This window comes from Cebidichthys violaceus, unplaced genomic scaffold, assembly GCF_023349555.1.
Source record: "Cebidichthys violaceus isolate CVI_PGR_0920_01 unplaced genomic scaffold, fCebVio1.0.p SCAF_175, whole genome shotgun sequence".
In the NCBI taxonomy this organism is placed as follows: Eukaryota; Metazoa; Chordata; class Actinopteri; order Perciformes; family Stichaeidae; genus Cebidichthys; species Cebidichthys violaceus.
In genome coordinates, this window is record NW_027176346.1 from 15,641 (window position 1) to 34,540 (window position 18,900).

Consider the following 18,900-nt stretch of genomic DNA (forward strand, 5'->3'; position numbering starts at 1 on the left):
AAAAAAAGGGAAACTCAATTTTGTTCTGGAGCTTATTTAAATATTCAATTGACAAAAAATGGATTTTAATTGAATTGAATATAGTTTATAACGGTGAACATATACAGTCTTTCAATAAGCAACATACTAATCCATCAATACTCAATCAATCACAACTAACTCTCTGCCGACATCAATGCCCACAACTAAACCATTATGTCCATCCTCGTCACGCCACCCAATCAAGAACGTGAATACCAAAAAAAAACAAGAAAACCAATAACAACCATATCATCTTTTGCATACTTTACATTCTGCTTCCTCCTTTCTGTACCTCGCCAAAAATACTTGTTTGTACATCTTTTTATACTGTCTCATATTTTGTTTTACTTTGTTTAATTTCTCTCTCCGGCCCATTCCACAAAATCACCCCTCACCAACCACCAAACAATTTTATAACTGATTGTTTAGGTAATTTCTCTGCTAATATTCACTGGTAAACTGAATGGCCCAATCCCAATGTCCCCCTAAAGCCTCAAACCCTGAACCCTCAAGGACTCACTGACGTCACCTGGTGAGTGGTTGAGTGTGAAAGACTATGAGGGCTTGAAACGGTGTAAATAGGAATGGGACAGCACTTTGCTGCAACATATCACGCTACCATGAAAACGACAAAAAATACAATGTATGATTGTATGTATTTATATTTTGTACTCCCTGATTTGATAAATAAATGTCATGGGTTTTTTTGTCTCTGAGTAAATGTAACATGACAGGCTGAACACACGTGAGTCGTCCTCTTTGTTTACCTTTTTTTTTTTTTTTACATCTCCATGCGTCCACTGGTTACCCCGTGTTTAACGTCACATTGCAATGATTTGTGGGTAATTCCCTTAGGCTTCATAAAGGGCTCAAAATGTCTACCAGAGCGCCCTCAAACACTTGACGATTTGACAGTGGGACAGCCCTAGACCCTCACGGACTTCACGGGAGCGCGCCTCAAAGTCTGTGAGGGGGGACATTGGGATTGGGCCCATGTGTTTGGGTTAGTCCAACAAAATAATCAAAAATGAAAAAAGGCGGTTATATAACTCTCTGTGGCTGACTGTTGTGTAATTAAGTAGTCATGGCAAACAGGAAAAAGACCACTATTTAAACACATAACCGTGTTCCTGTAATCTACTTCCTTTGGTTCTATATGTCACGCACACCAAAGAGACATATAGCAGTTTATTTTCAAAGGAAAAGGTTTGACTTCCTCCTTCAGACAGCTCTATCTGTGTCACGATGTCCTAAACTAGAGGACCCTTCAGTAAACCCGACCACCGCCCCTGTTACACCTCGCTCCATCATATGTGTTGTGTGCCCTTTTGAGTTCACCCCTGGTCTTTGTGTGAGACTCTTAACCCTGGGTCACACACACACATCCCAGAGAGCCTTGTTTTCCCACACATGGACAACGACACACTTATCTATAAACAGATTAGACCGTCAAGGTCACTTCTGCTGCCCACTCCTCTCTCTCTCTCCGTGCACAAACTCTCATCACCTGCTCTCTTTCTTCACAATCCAACTTCTCCATTTTTTACTTTCTTCTTTTTCTCCCTTTTTCCCGACCTCTGTGTCTTCTCCTCATTTTCTCTCCCTCCTCCTCGCTATTATTTCAGCTTTTTGCTCCCCCTGTTGGTTCTTTTTCTCACACTGATGAGCGGTTCAGGGGGCCATGAGGCCATGTGCAGGGCTAAAGGATTAGCTTTATCATTGATAAGGACCTGGGGTGGAGCGTTGCATGGCGAGCTTGAACCTGAATGCCCTTCCTGAGAGGATGTGTCAGTGACTGCTTTATCCACATATAGCAACACATCCAGAGAGAGCGAGAGAGGCACAGTAAATACATAAGACAGTCAAAGGCAGGTCAATGTCACAGCTCCCCCAAGCAACGAGGGCTTGGGGGGGAAAAGTGCATTAGCTTCAGGAAGATAGTGTGTGCTGCACAACATCAAGGTATGGCTATCACACTTTCCCTTACACTGGGAGGAGGAAGATGTGGGGACACACTGTTTTGTTGCTTCCTTTCACACGTAAATACGTGTGTTCACATGCAGGGCAGCGAGCAGGCGAGCAGCTCTGCTCTGAGAAACTTCTGTTCCAGAAGTAAGAAAACCGGATTTAAAACCACATTGACATTTGTCAATTTGTAATCTCGTTTCTCAACAGTATAGCTTTATATATTTAGATTAGGAGGGTAGTTTTAGAAAAACAAAGAAGAGAAAAAACAATCTAATATTGTTGTTTATTCAATGATGTTTTCTAGCGTGCTTTTATACTTTTTACATTTGCGGGCTATATGTAGGCTTGACTACTATTTATATATTTCTTATATAAATGTATATTTACTTCTTATAGCAGCTGCTGTGTCCAATTTGTCTTATAACATGGAAAGTAAACTCTCAAAACACAATACACATAAATTGTATTGAATTACAGAAGTAAGTGGAACACAGACTGGTTCGAACATGTCGACATGACTTTGGCTTCATCTTGTTATATTTTTTCACTTGCTTTAATGAAATGTAACTTTAGGACTCTAATAATTGATCAAATCATTTGTTAGGTGTTTTTTTTGCAATGTGGTAGCTTAATCTTTTGGCCACTATTCTTTCTTTGAATGATATTAGTGAATTCATCCATCTGTGTTAATGATCTTTTTTTAACGAGTAGATTCATAATTAGATGGATGTTATTTGCTGTAGATGCAGTCATTCTGTAAAATGTGTAATTTATAGTTTTTTGATTGTCAACCTCTGTTCTTTAACTGCATGTGAAAACACCCACAGGGTGACTTGTGAGTGCAGATCAGAGCAGGGATAAAAATTCCCAGGATTCCAGTGACACAGGGACCCGACAATGACCCTCTGTGTCCTCCATGAATGGATATATCCACTGCTCTAAGGATTTAAATATTCATCAATAAATGAGTGATAACAAAACTGTGTCTCTTATCAAATTTAAAACATGCAATAGAAATGTATTTGCTCTTAACAACAACCTATAAGTAGTGTATCGCAGAGATGTATCATAAAGGGGGAAAAGTAAATAGAAAATTGAGTTTGCATTACAAAAATAAACCTGAGAGGCCGATGCAGAATGTATTTTCTCTCTGGCAACACAGATCGACTGAGACCAAATAAGTGAAAGGGGAATCACCTAATTACTTCCTGAAATTCGAGGCATGGTTGTGGAATAAATGCAGCAGCATTGTATAAGTGTTTACAGAGGAAACACACTCAGCAGCGCACCACCCATCCTGGATGTTAAAGACACCACATTCAAGGTGAGAACTACTTCTTCTGAGAGGATCAAAGACAGACTGCAGCGTTCATGACACCATCAGTTAAAGGGGAGCAAGAGACTAACTGCTGCTCTTTAGACAGTAACCTGGCCTGACGTCTGCAAAGCGATCCACCATCCCCCTCGTGAACCGTCTCTTCTCGGGACAAAATTAGTAGCAACATTGCTGCCAAACAAACTGCCTGAATCCTTGATTAGTTTCCTCTTCCGCCTGCCTTTTGCTATTGTTATTGACCGCTTTGGAGCGAAGCCAAAGCACTGTCCCCGAGTTGTTGTCAGTTGTTTGACAGAGAGGTTAGAGTGTGTGTTTGTGTGTGGCCTGTTCTTTTCCGTCCCTGAGGAGCAGACGTGGGGAAGCCATCAAGGCTTTAACTATTCATTCTTCCCAAGTCCTATTTCCAGCCACAGCCCTGGGGCATGTTACTTCAACATCCTGAGACTCAGGCCTGACTGACCACAGCGCTGCTCTCTGACCCCCGGAGGGGCCAGCGCTCTGCACACTGAGAATAGGAGGAACCAGGGGGGCCGTGTTGTGTCTTGAAACTTCCCAGAATGACAATAATAAAAACAGTGTTTGTTTATGTTCTCACAAGGAGAGGGATGGGGAAGTGGGGGATCAGAGGAGTAGGATGGGTGTAAAAGTTCAGCGAGGGGTCTGGGAGTCAAAAAACAAACTGTCGCTTTAGACTTACGCAAGCTGGAATTATTGTAACGTAGTGACATGTACTTGACAGAGTGCAAGCGTTTGTGTGTGTGTGTGTGTGTGTGTGTGTGTGTGTGTGTGTGTGTGTGTGTGATGATTGCATGCCTGAAAGAGGCTGGCTGTGTGAGAGTACAGTGTGTCTAATCACTATAAATAACCCTCAGTTTGAAAACATGTGAAAAAAAATAGCCCAAATTAGGACATAATTTGAGAGTGTGTGTGCAAAAATAACCAATTCCATCAAGCATGCAGGCTGAGATTAGACAGGTGATGATTGGGAACATGATGTAATTGTATCAGCAGGACACGTCCCTGCATTTGTTTAATAAAGTCTACTCAGTTTAAGTAGAGTTTAGGTGGCCAAAAGTTCGAGGGACACTTTTCTGTAACTGCTCTTTGACAGATTCATTGTCACAAAACAAAACAAATAAGTTTGGTTTCTTTTACCCCTTGGTGTCACTTTTCTTACGCACTGGGTAGCCCTGGGCACGGTCGCAGTAAACACTTGGTTAATGTTGTGAATTCAAACACAAACACTTGCTTAGGTTTAGGCAACAGAACTACTTCGTCAGGTTTGTGCTTGAAATAAGTACGTAAACTAAGTAAAGTAAAACTAAGTACACAGGACATGTCACAAACATCACTAACGTAACTTCAAATTGACTCAACAACACTTTGGGAAACAAACGCTGGTCTCCTGGTCGAAAGTCCTGTGTTTATTTGAACCATCCGCCTCCATCCCGTCTCGACCGTCTTCATACTACCTTCAGTGATGCAGATGAGTCTACATTGCAGTTACTTGAAAGCTCGATGCGTCCCTAAAGGAGGCCTTGAGCATCGGTGTCAAACACAGAGGGGCGTGACCAAGTATCCATATTTGACACCCCGGGAATGAGAACGAGCTGACAAACAAGTCAGCGAGTCTACAGCCTTGCTAGCTGCTCATTGAGGCAGTAACATCAGTGTTTAACAGGAAGTATGGTTACCATGTTCACCGTCTTAGTTAAGTGTGTTAGCGTTTGTAATTTAGCACTAAACACAAAGAACAGCTGAGGTTGATGGGAAGGTCAATAGTTTTGCAGGTGTTATGTGGCCACAGTGACAGGAGGTATGTTTGGAGGAGGAAGCGTGCAACTGAATCTTAGATGTTATTGGATGGCTTGGGGATGTCTAGATCAAGCTGAAATCAAGCTTTTGGCAAAGTCCTGACCTCAACCCCACTGAAAATATGTGGACTGCCCTAAGAAGTTGAGTCCATGCAAGAAAACCAACACATTTGGTCAACAGCAGAATTTTGCCAGAAGCTTGTTGATGGTGAAAAATGATTAAGGACATGCAGTCAAATACTAGCTGTGATTTTATAATACTTGTAATTTACAATTATAATCCTGATACTGTCATAACACACATTATACAGCTGATAAGGATTGTTGCAGTATTTGAACAATCCTGAACAATATGATCTTCCATGCCCTATCAGTGGCCTGGTGCTCAGACAACAGGAGGGTCCGGCTTTAACTTGTCAGCGTCAATCTGTGAACTGATGTTGAACATTGCATGCCACAGAATAAAAAGCAAAGGAAAATATAGAAGATGTTCTCTCTTTCCCTTAGCAACAGCACATTTAGTGCTTAAATCATCCCACTGACTTAAATAAAAAACCCTCCAACGGCGAGCTTAAGCATTACAACTGCAGGTCAAGGTTTCTCACAACCTTCTCCCTGGCGCTGTGATGTTTTATTCAGCGGGAACTATTCTCTTGTCGTTGCTCGTGCTGCAGTGTGAGATGCATCGAGGCAGAGAGGGGGAGACAGAGGAGAGGGGGAAGAAGGATTGGGAAAGGAGAACGGGTAAAACTGGGAGAGAAGCTGAGCGATACAGGTAAATAACGAGAGAAGGTGAGAGAGAATACATTATCAGTATCTGTTACAGCAGCAGTGGTCGAAGCCAGAGTGACTCGAGAAGAATTGAGAATTGGTGACAATAGGCCAATCTGGAATTGGATACCATTATTTTAATAAATAACAATTCAGTATATTTGTATATATGTATTTATTTGTTAGATTTTGTTTTTCAAAGTTAAGAAAGTAAGTCAAGCCTGATGTTGCGATCCCATTCACTTCCACAGAATGAGCCACACAGTTTATTAATTAAACACTGGCATCGGAGCGGTACCTAAAGGCAAAGTATTGATATTGGTATAGGGACTCAAATAATCGGATTGGTGCATACCTATAATGCTGTTATATTTCACTGGTCTCCAAAAGTACAGCAGCTTTTTGCAGCCAAAAGTAACCAGCAAGTCAAACACCTTTGCCCTGCAGGAGGAGTAAGGCCGTTCATTCATTCATGAATGGTTTCGTGTTGAACTAAAACACAGTGCTGCGAGCGCAATGTTGAGCCTGCTACACAAAATCCATCCTCTTCATATTCCCACCAAATAAATGTTGTCTAATTGGTTTCCAGGAGCCTACAAGCTCTTTCGCAAGACCTTTTCTACAGTTGAAGATGCTCACCATTGTATGCATCCCCACATCCAGTCATTTAACAAGGCAGAAGGAACAGAGAGAGAAAAGAATCAATAGCTACGTACAAAGAGCTGGAGTTTCCCTGACAGCCAAACAAGCAGCATCACTATTGATCTGGATTGGTTGGAATATGATGGATTTGAAAGGAGAGCACAGTCTACTCCATTTCTATCTATGTGGAGGCAGGATTAGTGCACTCACAAAACGGGTCTGTAAATATGATCGAACACAATATGAAACTACATTTACAAAATAAACAGAGTAAGAATCTTTGGTATTGAAATCATACTATTCTCTGTTTGGGCTGCATTTTCTCAGAGACTACACTGACAACGCAACATGTTGCAGGAAACCTTGGAGAAGAATTTTTGCCAAAATGTGGCACTTTTGTATTTGTAATTAATGAAGAGCCATCTGGTTGGCCTTGACATAGCAACTGAGTGGACAAAACATGAGATGAATAACGTTGAAACTACCCTTGAATGAAACCTTGGTCTCAAACATCCTAGCAAATAACAGCTCCGCCAAGGATTCAGGCCTTTTATCAACACAGTATTTTACACACACACACACGCACGCACGCACGCACGCACACACACACACACACACACACACACACACACACACACACACACACACACACACACACACACACACACACAAATTTGATTATGTCCATATTAAACTCAAAAGCAGTTTCATTTGTTTTGGGTACATTTTGTGGTTTCAGTGTTTGGTTAATTTGCATAAAAAAAACATATGCAGGTTTAGTGGGAAACCAGAGAAAAACCTGGCAGATGAAAGCAAAAACAGAAAGATTTTAGACACACACACACACACACACACACACACACACACACACACACACACACACACACACACACACATGCATACACACCCCTAATCTGTTACCCTGATGAGCCTCCCTTGTTCCAGGAGGGACCTTGCACCTGCTGTGGCAGCTTGGGGCCTCCTGGGTGAGAACATTGAGGAGGCCCAGGAGAGGCGCGCCTGGTTCCAACATAACACTTTTGTTGAACAGCACATTATTCCTAGGATGAACCCCGACCCACCCCTCATCCCCAGGACACATCCCAGTCTTGGCTCCAACATCAGGCGGAGCCCAAAGCCTCAACAACTCCCACTTCATGTTGTCTACAGCACCTTTACATCCTTGGCAGTTTCTACCCTCAAGGCCTCCTCCCTCTCTTGGATTCCCAGCCCAAGACTCTAGCCAGAGAAAAACAAGTGCTGTATCCAAGTCAGCTGCGACTTCTTTCCTCGTGTCCCAATGCTAGTTTCAAACACCAGAAATAGTTGGACATTTTTAGGAAATAAGTTGACTTGCTTTCTGCCCGAGAGTTGGATTTGAGAATCAATATCACTCTCGATTCAGTAAGAAGCTACAACCAGCAGCCATTAGCTTAGCATAGCATAAAGACCGGAAATATGGGAAAACAGCCCTCCAGGCTCTGTCTGAGATATTTGCATCACAAGTTCCTTTAAACCAGTGTGACGTCTTCAAAATACTTGTTTTGTCTAACCAACAGTTTAAAATCACGAAACATTTAATTTTGTATAATATAAAGCAGAGAATAGCAGCAAATCCTAACATGTGAGAAGCTTGATAAATAAACTGTTCATCTAATATAAAAAAAAAATGCTGATTATTGTTGCAGCTCTAAAAACTGAAATGTAAAACGCAGATTATGTGACGGACTATTTCTTGGCCTGGAGTAGAAACTTCCTGCAGTCTCTGCTGTTTGCAAAAACTGTGAAATGTTAAATTGACATTTTAACACATTAGTTTTAGTACAGACTAAACAAACAATAATAAAAGTGTTAGTTAGTGAGCTTTAGAGGTGGATTTTGTTGCTTTTGGACAGAGACAGACTAGCTTTTCCATTTGTCTCCGGTCTTCATGCTAAGCTAAATAAACATACTCCAGTTCCAGATATCAAACTCTTGGCAAGAGAGCATATAAGTTTTTTTCCTAAAATGTAACTATTCCTTTATGGTCAAGCAAGAAACGAACAAGCTTTTCTTCCCAGTATCAAGCCACAAAGCCTCCTGTAGTACCAGCAACAGCAGCGCTCTCCAGTCCTGCCTGCTGGGAGATCCTGAATCCCGGAAAGGTGAATAAGCAAAGAACCAAGAAATTAAACCTCTCAGCAGCAGCGCTACCTGGGATCTATACATCAAAGAGCTGAGCAGAATCCAGCAGGGAGATTGTTTCTTTCTCTGTGGACTCTTTCAGCGCCACGCAGCCTGACAAACAGGCTGGAAGGTTCAGTGCATTAACCCCCATGTTGACACGAGGCTGCGAGTGATAGAGCAATAGAGCAATAGGGGGCTGCAGAGGATGACATACAGGTCTTTGGGGTGCAATAAACACACATGCATGCACAGGCCAAAACACACATGCGTGTACAGACACACACACACACACACACACACACACACACACACACACACACACACACACTGTTATGGCTGCTTGGTTTATCTGTGATCTGCTTCGGGATTTTCTCTGAAATCAAACTGGGTCCTCAGCTGTCACAGATACAGCAAGAGGCGTCAAAGTGGTCCTTCAGCTACCTGAACGCTCCATGTCAGAGAGCTGCCACAACACCGCTGTACATGTGAGTGAGTGTGAGAGAGCTTTGAGACGAGCCCTCAGGAAGAGCCAGAAACACAACACGACCACACAGACAGACAGAGATACAGAAACAGTCTCTCTCTCACACACACACACACACACACACACACACACACACACACACACACACACACACACACACACACACACACACAGGGAGGCGGGTCCTGCCGAGGGAAACAGTAACGGCAAAATGAAAACAAAATCTTCCACAGCACCTGTGTAGACAAGAGAGATTAAGATCGACACTAGTGCAACTGTGATCAGAAGACACAGACTTCAGTGGATACACGTTTTAATGTTTTAATATAAGTTAACCAATGCAGTAGTGCCTTGTAAACTCTAATACCGCTCTGTGAATAAAGGTTAACGGCACCAGAGTTGGTTTGATTTACTGACAACTTTCAACACTTTTTTGGGGGATAGAACAGTAAAAGTTGACTTATTTCCATCACTGTCTCTGGTGTTTTAACCCTACTAACCTTTATCTAGATGCACACTCCATTTCCATGTCTGATCTAAGAAATACTGGAAATTATTAACTAAAAACTGGAAAATTAAACCATAAAAGCAGTTTGTCAATAAAAGGAAATCAAAGAGTTTATTGACTCATGGAGATTTAACTGTTAATTGTATAAATTCTCAGTAATTCCAAACCGCTCCTATGTGACTCAGAGTAAAGACGGAGGCAGATCCGTTCTGTTTTCCATGAATCGGAGTATGTGTGTGCGAGATAGTGAGTCACAGTATAAGCTTAATAAGTGCAGCCTTTTACACTCCCATCAGGTCATTAACATTACAGCACATTCTAGACTTTGGCAAGGAGAAAAAAGAAAGAAGAAAAGCCCTCTTTACCCTTGTGCTCCCTGAAGGAAGTACATGGAAAAAAAGAGAATGAAAGGAAAATCTCCTTCATCTCTGTAGGCAACCCAAATCCTCACTGTAGCTGCAGCCAAAAACTAAATTAAAAAGACTGGAGTGTTGGTGTTTAACAGCCGCAGCGCTGCGCTGAGAGGGGATGGAAGTTCTCTCATGCTTAACAATTTCTCTGCTCTCTGCTGTTTGGAAGGATCAAACCAATTTAAAACATACTCACACACACACACACACACACACACACACACACACACACACACACACACACACACACACACACACACATATATACCAGCACAAAAATTTGTGTTACAACATCAAAGTATATTCCTTGTTTCCTACTCCTAAATGATGATTTTTGTTTTTTTTAATCAATACTATTGTCAGTTTTGGTGATCCCAGGTTGAGAAAAATCCCTTTGTCCACTGCTGTTTATCTGTTACACAAACATTGTTCTTATCTATGGCTTGCAACTGATCTATAAAGCAGTGGAAATGATTCCTTAACCATTAATAACCAGTGTAGGAAGATACATTGAGATCTTTTACTTAAAGTTAATAAGTGTAGCAAATCCACACTGTCAAAATACCCTGCATTCATAATATAACTTAAGTACGGCAGAATGGGTCCCTGTCAGGGTATTATATAATATAGTTAAATTATTATTATTATTACTGATGAATTACCGTGTTACAATGCATCAAATTAATAGTATATTTTAATGCGGAATCTTGATTATCAAAGTCTAAAGCAACTATTTGGAAACACTTTTTGAAAAATACCATTGTGTTATTCTTTTTTACCGCTGGTTGCAACTTATAACCCCTTCAGAAAGTCTCTTATTTCTCATTGGCACTGAATTGATTCAGCTCAATTTACAAGTAAAGAGGGTCAAGCACTATTTTCAGGGTGTCCCTGTGGGAAAAGAGTGCAGGAAGGAACCCATTCAGGTTCCCGGGGTCAGAGGTTAAAAGTGCCATTAATGGACTCCACAGATCTAGAGGCATTTGCTGAATATAGTAACTTGTACTTAACACGTCCCAGACTCTGGAGTCTGTGTAGGAAACTGAGACGAAACAGTCCGTTTCAGCTAATGGGATACTAGAACCACAATGAACATGAGAAACCACACCACTGATGAAGTCATGTACTGTAGCTGCAGCCTCAGAGAGCCAATCACACAGCCAGTGCATTAGCAAAGGCCTGAGAATGGAGGCGTAAACAGCTGTGATTTAACTGAGGGATGATGATCCTCCGCAGTGACACAACCTCATTTGGTCTCCTGGTGGCCTGCATACCTCAGCTTCCAGCAGGCAAAATACCCCCCAGGGATCCTAAAATACACGGCAGGCCGGGCCTCGGCCCAGCCAGCCGTGAGGAGGGGCAGCAGCCGGGGAGAGGGGAGAGAGAGAGGAAGGGCCAGGGGCAGAGCTGCAAGCCTGGACAAGCTAGTCAGCTCCACAGTCCTCAGACGACAGTCAGACTGACAACACAGCAGGAATGTTAACCTCCAAGAAGCTTCTTCAGTACGTCTGTTCACATGAAAAATCACAGTTTCTAAGCGGTGATTCCCAAATGTCCACAGGCTAAATCAAGTAGGAACAAAAGCTGACAAATGCACAGATTAGCCAGAAGTAACATTAAGTCACTGTGTGATTTTCTGTGGCCAACAGCCTTTTTTTTTTTTAGCCATACTTCCTCAGATCCCTTCTAAATGAGTAGTGGGGTTAATTTAGGATCCATGGCTTGATCAGACCACGAGGGTCACTGAGGCCATTTATCTGTTCATATGTTCAGGATGTGACTGACACTCTCTGGCCACGTGAAGTCACTGCAGCAGACATTTTCAACAACAGAGGGCGCAATTCCGTTTTTTTATCAAGAAGAAAAGTCATACACAGCTCCCACTATATATACATATATACACACACACACACACACACACACACACACACACACACACACACACACACACACACACACACACACACACACACACACACACACACACACACACACTACTCAGTTATTATGCAAAAACAATTACAGGAAATGGATCTACTTTAGAGTCTTTATACTTTGTGGAATTCATTTCTGTTGACTGTATGCACTATTAAAACACTCTGAATGACACGCGGTTACAGTCATTTTAATGAGAACAAAATCTTACTTCATCAACATCAACAGTCATCACCAACATAACACACATCATCACCTGATGGACATTTATGGACTAAACCACCAACACATACAGACTCATAAACAACAAACAGCACTGAGGAAATCGGACATGAGGAGTGGTGAACTAATATCTAACGGCACAAAACTCTAAACCTCTTTGAAATGAATGTCTCCAAAACATAATGTAGAAGATACAAAATTAAACCCGTGCTTGGAATCTGTCTTGCAATTTGTATTAATATTACATGTTAGTAAAACTCTTTAACCCCCTTATTTAGCATTCATAAGTACTATACAAACATGTAATGAATGGTTCATAACACTATAATGCACTATAAACAGATAATGAATGATATTATAGTAAATATAATAATAATACATGTCTTCATGGAAGTTAGAATTGTTGACAAAGACAATGTCCTCATAGCAACAGTATATAGTGTTATAAACCATTTATTAAACATATATATTGTGCTTATAAATGCCAAATAGGGTCAGTTAAAGTCAAGTTTTAGTCCACATTTCTTCATATTCAATTAACTCAATATAGTGTTGAAACTAGATGTCGGATGGTTCGTGAACTCTTTAAGATGTGTGCATGGCGGAAAAACTGTTCTATGAGAGATTATTTAGGTCGCACTAAGTGAGAAAGTACACACATGGATTGAATGGCTAGCAGCCTACCTGATGACGGATTAAAACAATTAAGGCTCAGCCTCTGCTGTCTGGCTATTAAGACTTATGTTGCTGCTCGCAAAAAAACTCTCCAACAAGAAGCTCTTCACCTCAATTCATGTTCTGTTTAAAAAAAAAAGGTTTACCGATGCTTCAAACCACATTTTTAACTTCCATCAGCTTGTTTAGAGGAAGCATTTCTGTTTCAAAAAAGTGCAAATGTTTCAGTTGTTTTGGTTCTGACCACTACTGATCTGCATACCTCTCTCTCTCTCTCGCTCTCGCTCGCACGCGCACACGCACACGCACACACACAAGCTGTGCGGATCTATGAGGCCTATGTAGTTACTTCTCTGTAAACCAAGCAGGACGCAGCGCTAAGAGTTCGGGATTGTAGGTCGGTCATCACCGAAGTCTGGGGAAGATTCTGATGAAGAGGATCATGCTGATGAAGCTGAAGGAGACCAGGATGAGCATCAGCCACAGCAACCAGTTGACGGACTTCTTGGTGTGCTGCTCCAGTCGCTCCGACTCCGTCTTCAGCTTCTCGAAGTTCAAGTCTGCCTGACGCATGGACTGGCTCAGAGTCTGGGAGGGAAAGGGAACGCACAGCCGATCATGTAAACATACAGATACATGCTGAGCACTCACACCTACAACTCAGCTTTCTTATTCAGACACTATTAGACTGTGTTTTAAGACAGTATGATGAATACTGCGATACTTGCAGGTGTGTGTGTGTCCAGTTACCTGGTTGTCCTGTTTGATGATGTTCTGCGCTGCCAGAGTGTTGTTCTTCAGGTTGCGGGCCAGGTTGAGCATGTCCTCGGCCAGCTTCTCCTGTAGGTTGTGGTGGTGCTGCAGGACGGCCTCCAGCTCTGCAGCAGACTGACGCTCATCCAGAGGAAGACCTCTGCACGAGGCAAGACAACATTTAGATTTTTACTGCGGGCACAGTCACAACTAAATGTGATACAAAGTTCCACGGTTGTCATCTTGTAAAAGCATTAAGCAGTGAGGAGAGATATATGATTAACAGATCTGGAAATGAGCCGAAACTTTTCAGAAGCTACCACTGTTTGTTACAGTCTTATATAAATAAATAAATAAATACAGTATAATGGACGTTAGATCTTTAAGACAAGATATGTGCAGCTTTACCTTCTGTTACGCAACTCTGCTTCCGATGTGCCTACAGAGAGGAAAGGAGAACGTCATCTTTCTAGAACATCAATCAGATGACTGGCTTGTTTAAATATAAAAGTATCATTTGTATCAGACACTGAACTCAAAGATACCTTTGAATCTGAAAAACATATTTCTTACCTTTGCCTGACAGTCCCTGTCATGACACAAAAGAAGAACATTAATGAATTAAATTTAACGGAGGCTTTATTATTTGTTTTCTCAATTTAGTTTTTCCACCAAACCTTTAAGTATTTCATTTGAAGGCTAAAATACAGTCCAGCCAAGGGGTAAAATGCTCAACTTTTAAATGGTAAACAAATTGTAAATGGATTACGAGATGAAGGTGGAATCAGTAGTGAGCAAAACAATGTAGTGCCATCCATCAGCTGTTATTTCCACAGTGTGTTGTATCTCGACTAATCAGTTCAGGAGTCTACATCTCAACCTACCGTGCCGAGCAGCTCGTCCCTCATCTCTCCTGTACACCGGGCCTTCGCCTGCATGTGGACAGTTTTTGAGGCCGGCATCCTCTCGTTGGCTATTGTGGACGTTCGCCCGGGGGCGAGGAACTGATTAGCCAAAGCCTTTTCAGTTGGTGACGACTGAGAACGAGAACAGGAGATGAGATGAGATCAGAAAACTGTCTGAACAGGATAATAAAAAAAAGTATGTGTACAGTATGTGGGATACACAGTTCACATAACAAATAAGAAATACAGAGAATGTTTTAAACACAGCCATAAATATCCAAGTGATAAAAACATCTTGAAAATATTGTCACTGACCAGTTTTTCTGCCTCAAGAAGTCCTTTTAGAAAATCTACTTTTCTTGAATATTCAGTCATTATTTCTGCTGTTGGTTTGCTGAAAAAGAAGAAGTAACAAAACACAAGTTGTTATTGACATGCGTGTTACAAATTAGCAATAATAAAAACAACATTAAGATACATGAGAGTTAGGAGAGACGGTACCTCAGGTGTTTCCTCAGAGCCACCAGCATCTCCTCCAGGGCACCAACATACTAGAGGACAGACAACAGAAGAGCAGCGATTGTGTACACGTTAGGTGACGTTTGTTCGGATGATTATATAGTTTAAAACTGAGCAAGCATAAGCAGTCAGTTGAGACACAAAGTCAAAACCAATGCAGTACAACACAAAAGCCCTGCAATAAATACTAACTTAATAAAAGGTTATATGTTCAGTTGTTTTTGGAACTGTTTTAGAGACTTGATTCAACTTTAAGGTCATTCTGGAGGCTGTAATTTAACTCTAATTGATATAAATAGTGCGGACAAAGGAAACACTTTGCTATAACGGTTTCAACAAAAGCTGAACATTATAACCTCCATAAAGGGAGGATTAGTTGCAGGACTGTTCACATATTTAGTGTAAACTAGGTTTACCAAGTAGACTGGAAACTTAAGTGTGAATATGAAGTTGTTACCAATTCTGTGTAACCGTGTTACACGACTGTTAGCTGTCATTAGTGCAGTAAGCTAGCATAGCGACGCTAGTTAACAGCTGTAGCACGAGCTAAACGTGTTTCACGTGTAACGTGTGTCGGAGAGGTTAACGCCACAGAGAGGCACCATCTCATGAAGTCCTGTTGGTGGGCTCAGTGACGACGTGGCTGACAGACTCAGCGGCTCACAGCTGCTGCTAACAACAACAACAGTCATGCTAACGTAAACGTTAGCCGTTGAAGGTCAGAGCTCAACGATATAAAGTGACTTGCGTGATGACGTCGTCTTACCTTTTCTAATCTCCATTCGGTTTCTCCTCGTTTTTCAGAAGCTATAGATTCACAGCGGGATAATAGTCTGATAAAATTGATTTCTAATCTTGAAGCCATGTTTGAAGCTGACGCACCGTCGCAGCATTACGACGTCACCAGCTCAGCGACGACGCGGGCGGAGCGTATCAACTCATACAACGGTCTACGGTCGTACCTGAGTCCAACCAGCATTATTCTTAATTTATTCAGTGGATTCATATTTAGTCCAACGGGTTTAGCCTGCGTTTTAACCAATGATAGGATTTCCAATGAAATGTCTATATTTAAAAATAAAGGTTTCCTCTTAAACTTAATTTAGTCTCCTTTTTTGAGGCAGATTTATGTGAATAAAAACTAAACAAATGACAAATACATATTGTTTTGCTCATGTTGCCTGTATTATTCATCTCGTATGACAAACATTTTGGGTAGACTTGATATGTCTCCTTTTTATGTATTTTTAATATTGATAATTTAAACTCATATTTCCGATAATTAATATTATCCTTCTTATGGGTTCTTCTAATCATATTTATTATAACAATTGGAGAAATGTAAGCCTTTTGTTTGGTTTACAATAATTTTAAATAAATGTTCTCTTTGCTTAAAAGAAGTGTACTCTAGCCTCGTGAAATGGCAAGACTGATTCTTGATTTATGCTCCTTATTTTTGAAATGCCTTGCTGTTTATGTATTATTTTATATAAATCCCCCTTTCTTCATTCATTTAGTTATTTCTTTGTATGTATTCTCTGCGAGGTATTGTATGTTCTTGAAAATGTGTTCAATCCCCCCCAAAAAATACCAGTTTAACTAATATGAAAGGGGCCTGACAGAGATCATTTACACTGTGTGCGCAATTATTAGGCAAGTTGTATTTTTGAGGATTCATTTTTATTATTGAACAACTACAGTGCTCTCGGTCAATCGAAAATGTTAATAAACCTCAAATCTGAATATTTAAGAAAGTAAAAGTGAGGTTTTGGCTTTCTTAGGAGAATATCTATGCGTGCACAATTATTGGGCAACTATTAGTGTGCACAATTATTATGCAACTAAATGAAAAACTTAAATGTTCCCATCTCACTTGTTTATTTTCATCTGTTAAAGGGAGAATAATAAACAAACAACTCAAAATTTACAAATAAACATTTCTGACATTTCCAAAAAAAAATCAGTGACCAATATAGCCAACAGTAATAAGCCTTCCATTCATGGATTCTGTCAGTTTCTTGATCTGTTGACGATCATATTTTTGTGCAGCAGCAACCACAGCCTCCCAGACACTGTTCAGAGAGGTGTACCGTTTTCCTTCACTGTAAATCTCCCGTTTAAGAAGGGCCCACAAGTACTCAATAGGTCAGGTGAGGAAGAGGGCCATGTCATTATTCCTTTACTGGCTCGCCACGCAGTGGAGTACTTCGATGCATGCAGTGGAGCATTGTCCTGCATAAAAATCATGGTCTTCTTGAAAGATGCAGACCTTTTCTTGTACCACTGCTTGAAGAAAGTGTCTTCTAAAAACTGGCAGTAGGTTTGGGAGTTGATTTTGAGTCCATCTTCAACCCGAAAAGGTCCAACTAGCTCATCTTTAATAATACCAGCCCATACCAGTACCCCACCTCCACCTTGCTGGCGTCTGAGTCGAAGTGGAGCTCTGTGCAGTTACTGATCCAGCCATGGGCCCATCCATCTGGTCCGTGAAGAGTCACTCTCATCTCATCAGTCCATAAAACCTTTGAAAAAGCTGTCTTCTGATATTTCTTGGCCCAGTCTTGACGTTTCAACTTCTGCGTCTTGTTCAGTGGTGGTCGGGTTTCAGCCTTCCTTACCTGGGCCATGTCTCCGAGCACTGAACACCTTGTGCTTCTGGGCACTCCAGGTAGGTTGCAGTTCTGGAATATGACAGCACTGGAGGATAATGGGTTCCTGGTAGCTTCACATATGATTCTTCTCAAATCCATGGCAGTTCATTTGCGTCTTTTTTTTCTCAACATGTTTCTTGCGACCCTGTTGACTATTTGCAACAAAACGTTTGATGGTTCTGTGATCACGCCCCAATATCTACATCCCTCTGAAAGACTTTTTTACAATTTTTGACTTTTCAGAGTCAGTTAAATCTCTTTTTTGGCCCATTTTGCCTGAGGAAAAGAAGTTGCCTAATAATTGTGCACACTAGTAGTTGCCCAATAATTGTGCACACATAGGTATTCTCCTAAGAAAGCCAAAACCTCACTTTTACTTTCTTAAATATTCAGGTTTGAGGTTTATTAACATTTTGGATTGACCGAGAGCACTGTAGTTGTTCTTTTTTTTCTTTGTAAACTTCTGCCACCATATGTAAACCCCACTGATGAGGGAGAGCATGACTAATAGGGGCTAACTGTGACAAATAATGTATGCTAAAAAGTCTGACTGTAATGCTTAATAATAATACACCCTAAATTATATTTTTCATCTTTAATTCTCCTCCAGTGACTTGTATTGAGTGATATGAGTCTGAGAGTCCACTGTTTATATACTGTAAACTTTAGGCATCTTACATTTTTCAGTGCTTATTCATTTTATGTATACCTTATTAGGTAGGTAATGTATTTCTTTTATTTCGTTATGTCATTTGCATGTATTTAGAATTGAAATAATTACTAACATTCAAGTCAAAATTATAATAAAATAATACAATTTAACTAAATATTTACATATCTGTGTCACTTTACTAGCAATTGTATATATATATATTCGCTTGAGTTATAATTCTTACATTCAGGCTTTGTCTTATGTGTCGTCTTGTGTGCTTCCAAAAATGTCTTCCAATTTTAGAGGCGCAGATATTTCCCCTTGTGGATGAAAAGCAACATGTAGACACTTTTCTTTGCTTCGTCTGTTTCTCCATCAGGTCACAGGAAATTAACAGAAATATTTTCAAGTTAGTACAGAATTTTAAACGGCTATGAATTGTCTTGTAGAAGGTAATCTGCCGAAGAC

General features: G+C 40.8%; 1 protein-coding gene across 1 annotated transcript; it reads right to left on the reverse strand.

Moving 5' to 3' along the window:
- Positions 1–12,229: 12,229 nt before the first annotated feature.
- On the reverse strand, positions 12,230–16,020 carry use1 (unconventional SNARE in the ER 1 homolog (S. cerevisiae)). Its single transcript, XM_068712814.1, has 8 exons — positions 15,896–16,020; positions 15,112–15,161; positions 14,926–15,004; positions 14,590–14,742; positions 14,279–14,294; positions 14,114–14,144; positions 13,703–13,865; positions 12,230–13,540 (listed from the first exon to the last, which is right to left on the reverse strand). Exons 1-8 carry the CDS (start codon positions 15,992–15,994, stop codon positions 13,358–13,360), a joined length of 774 nt encoding a protein of 257 aa, XP_068568915.1. The 5' UTR covers positions 15,995–16,020; the 3' UTR covers positions 12,230–13,357.
- Between the last annotated feature and the right edge of the window lie 2,880 nt (positions 16,021–18,900).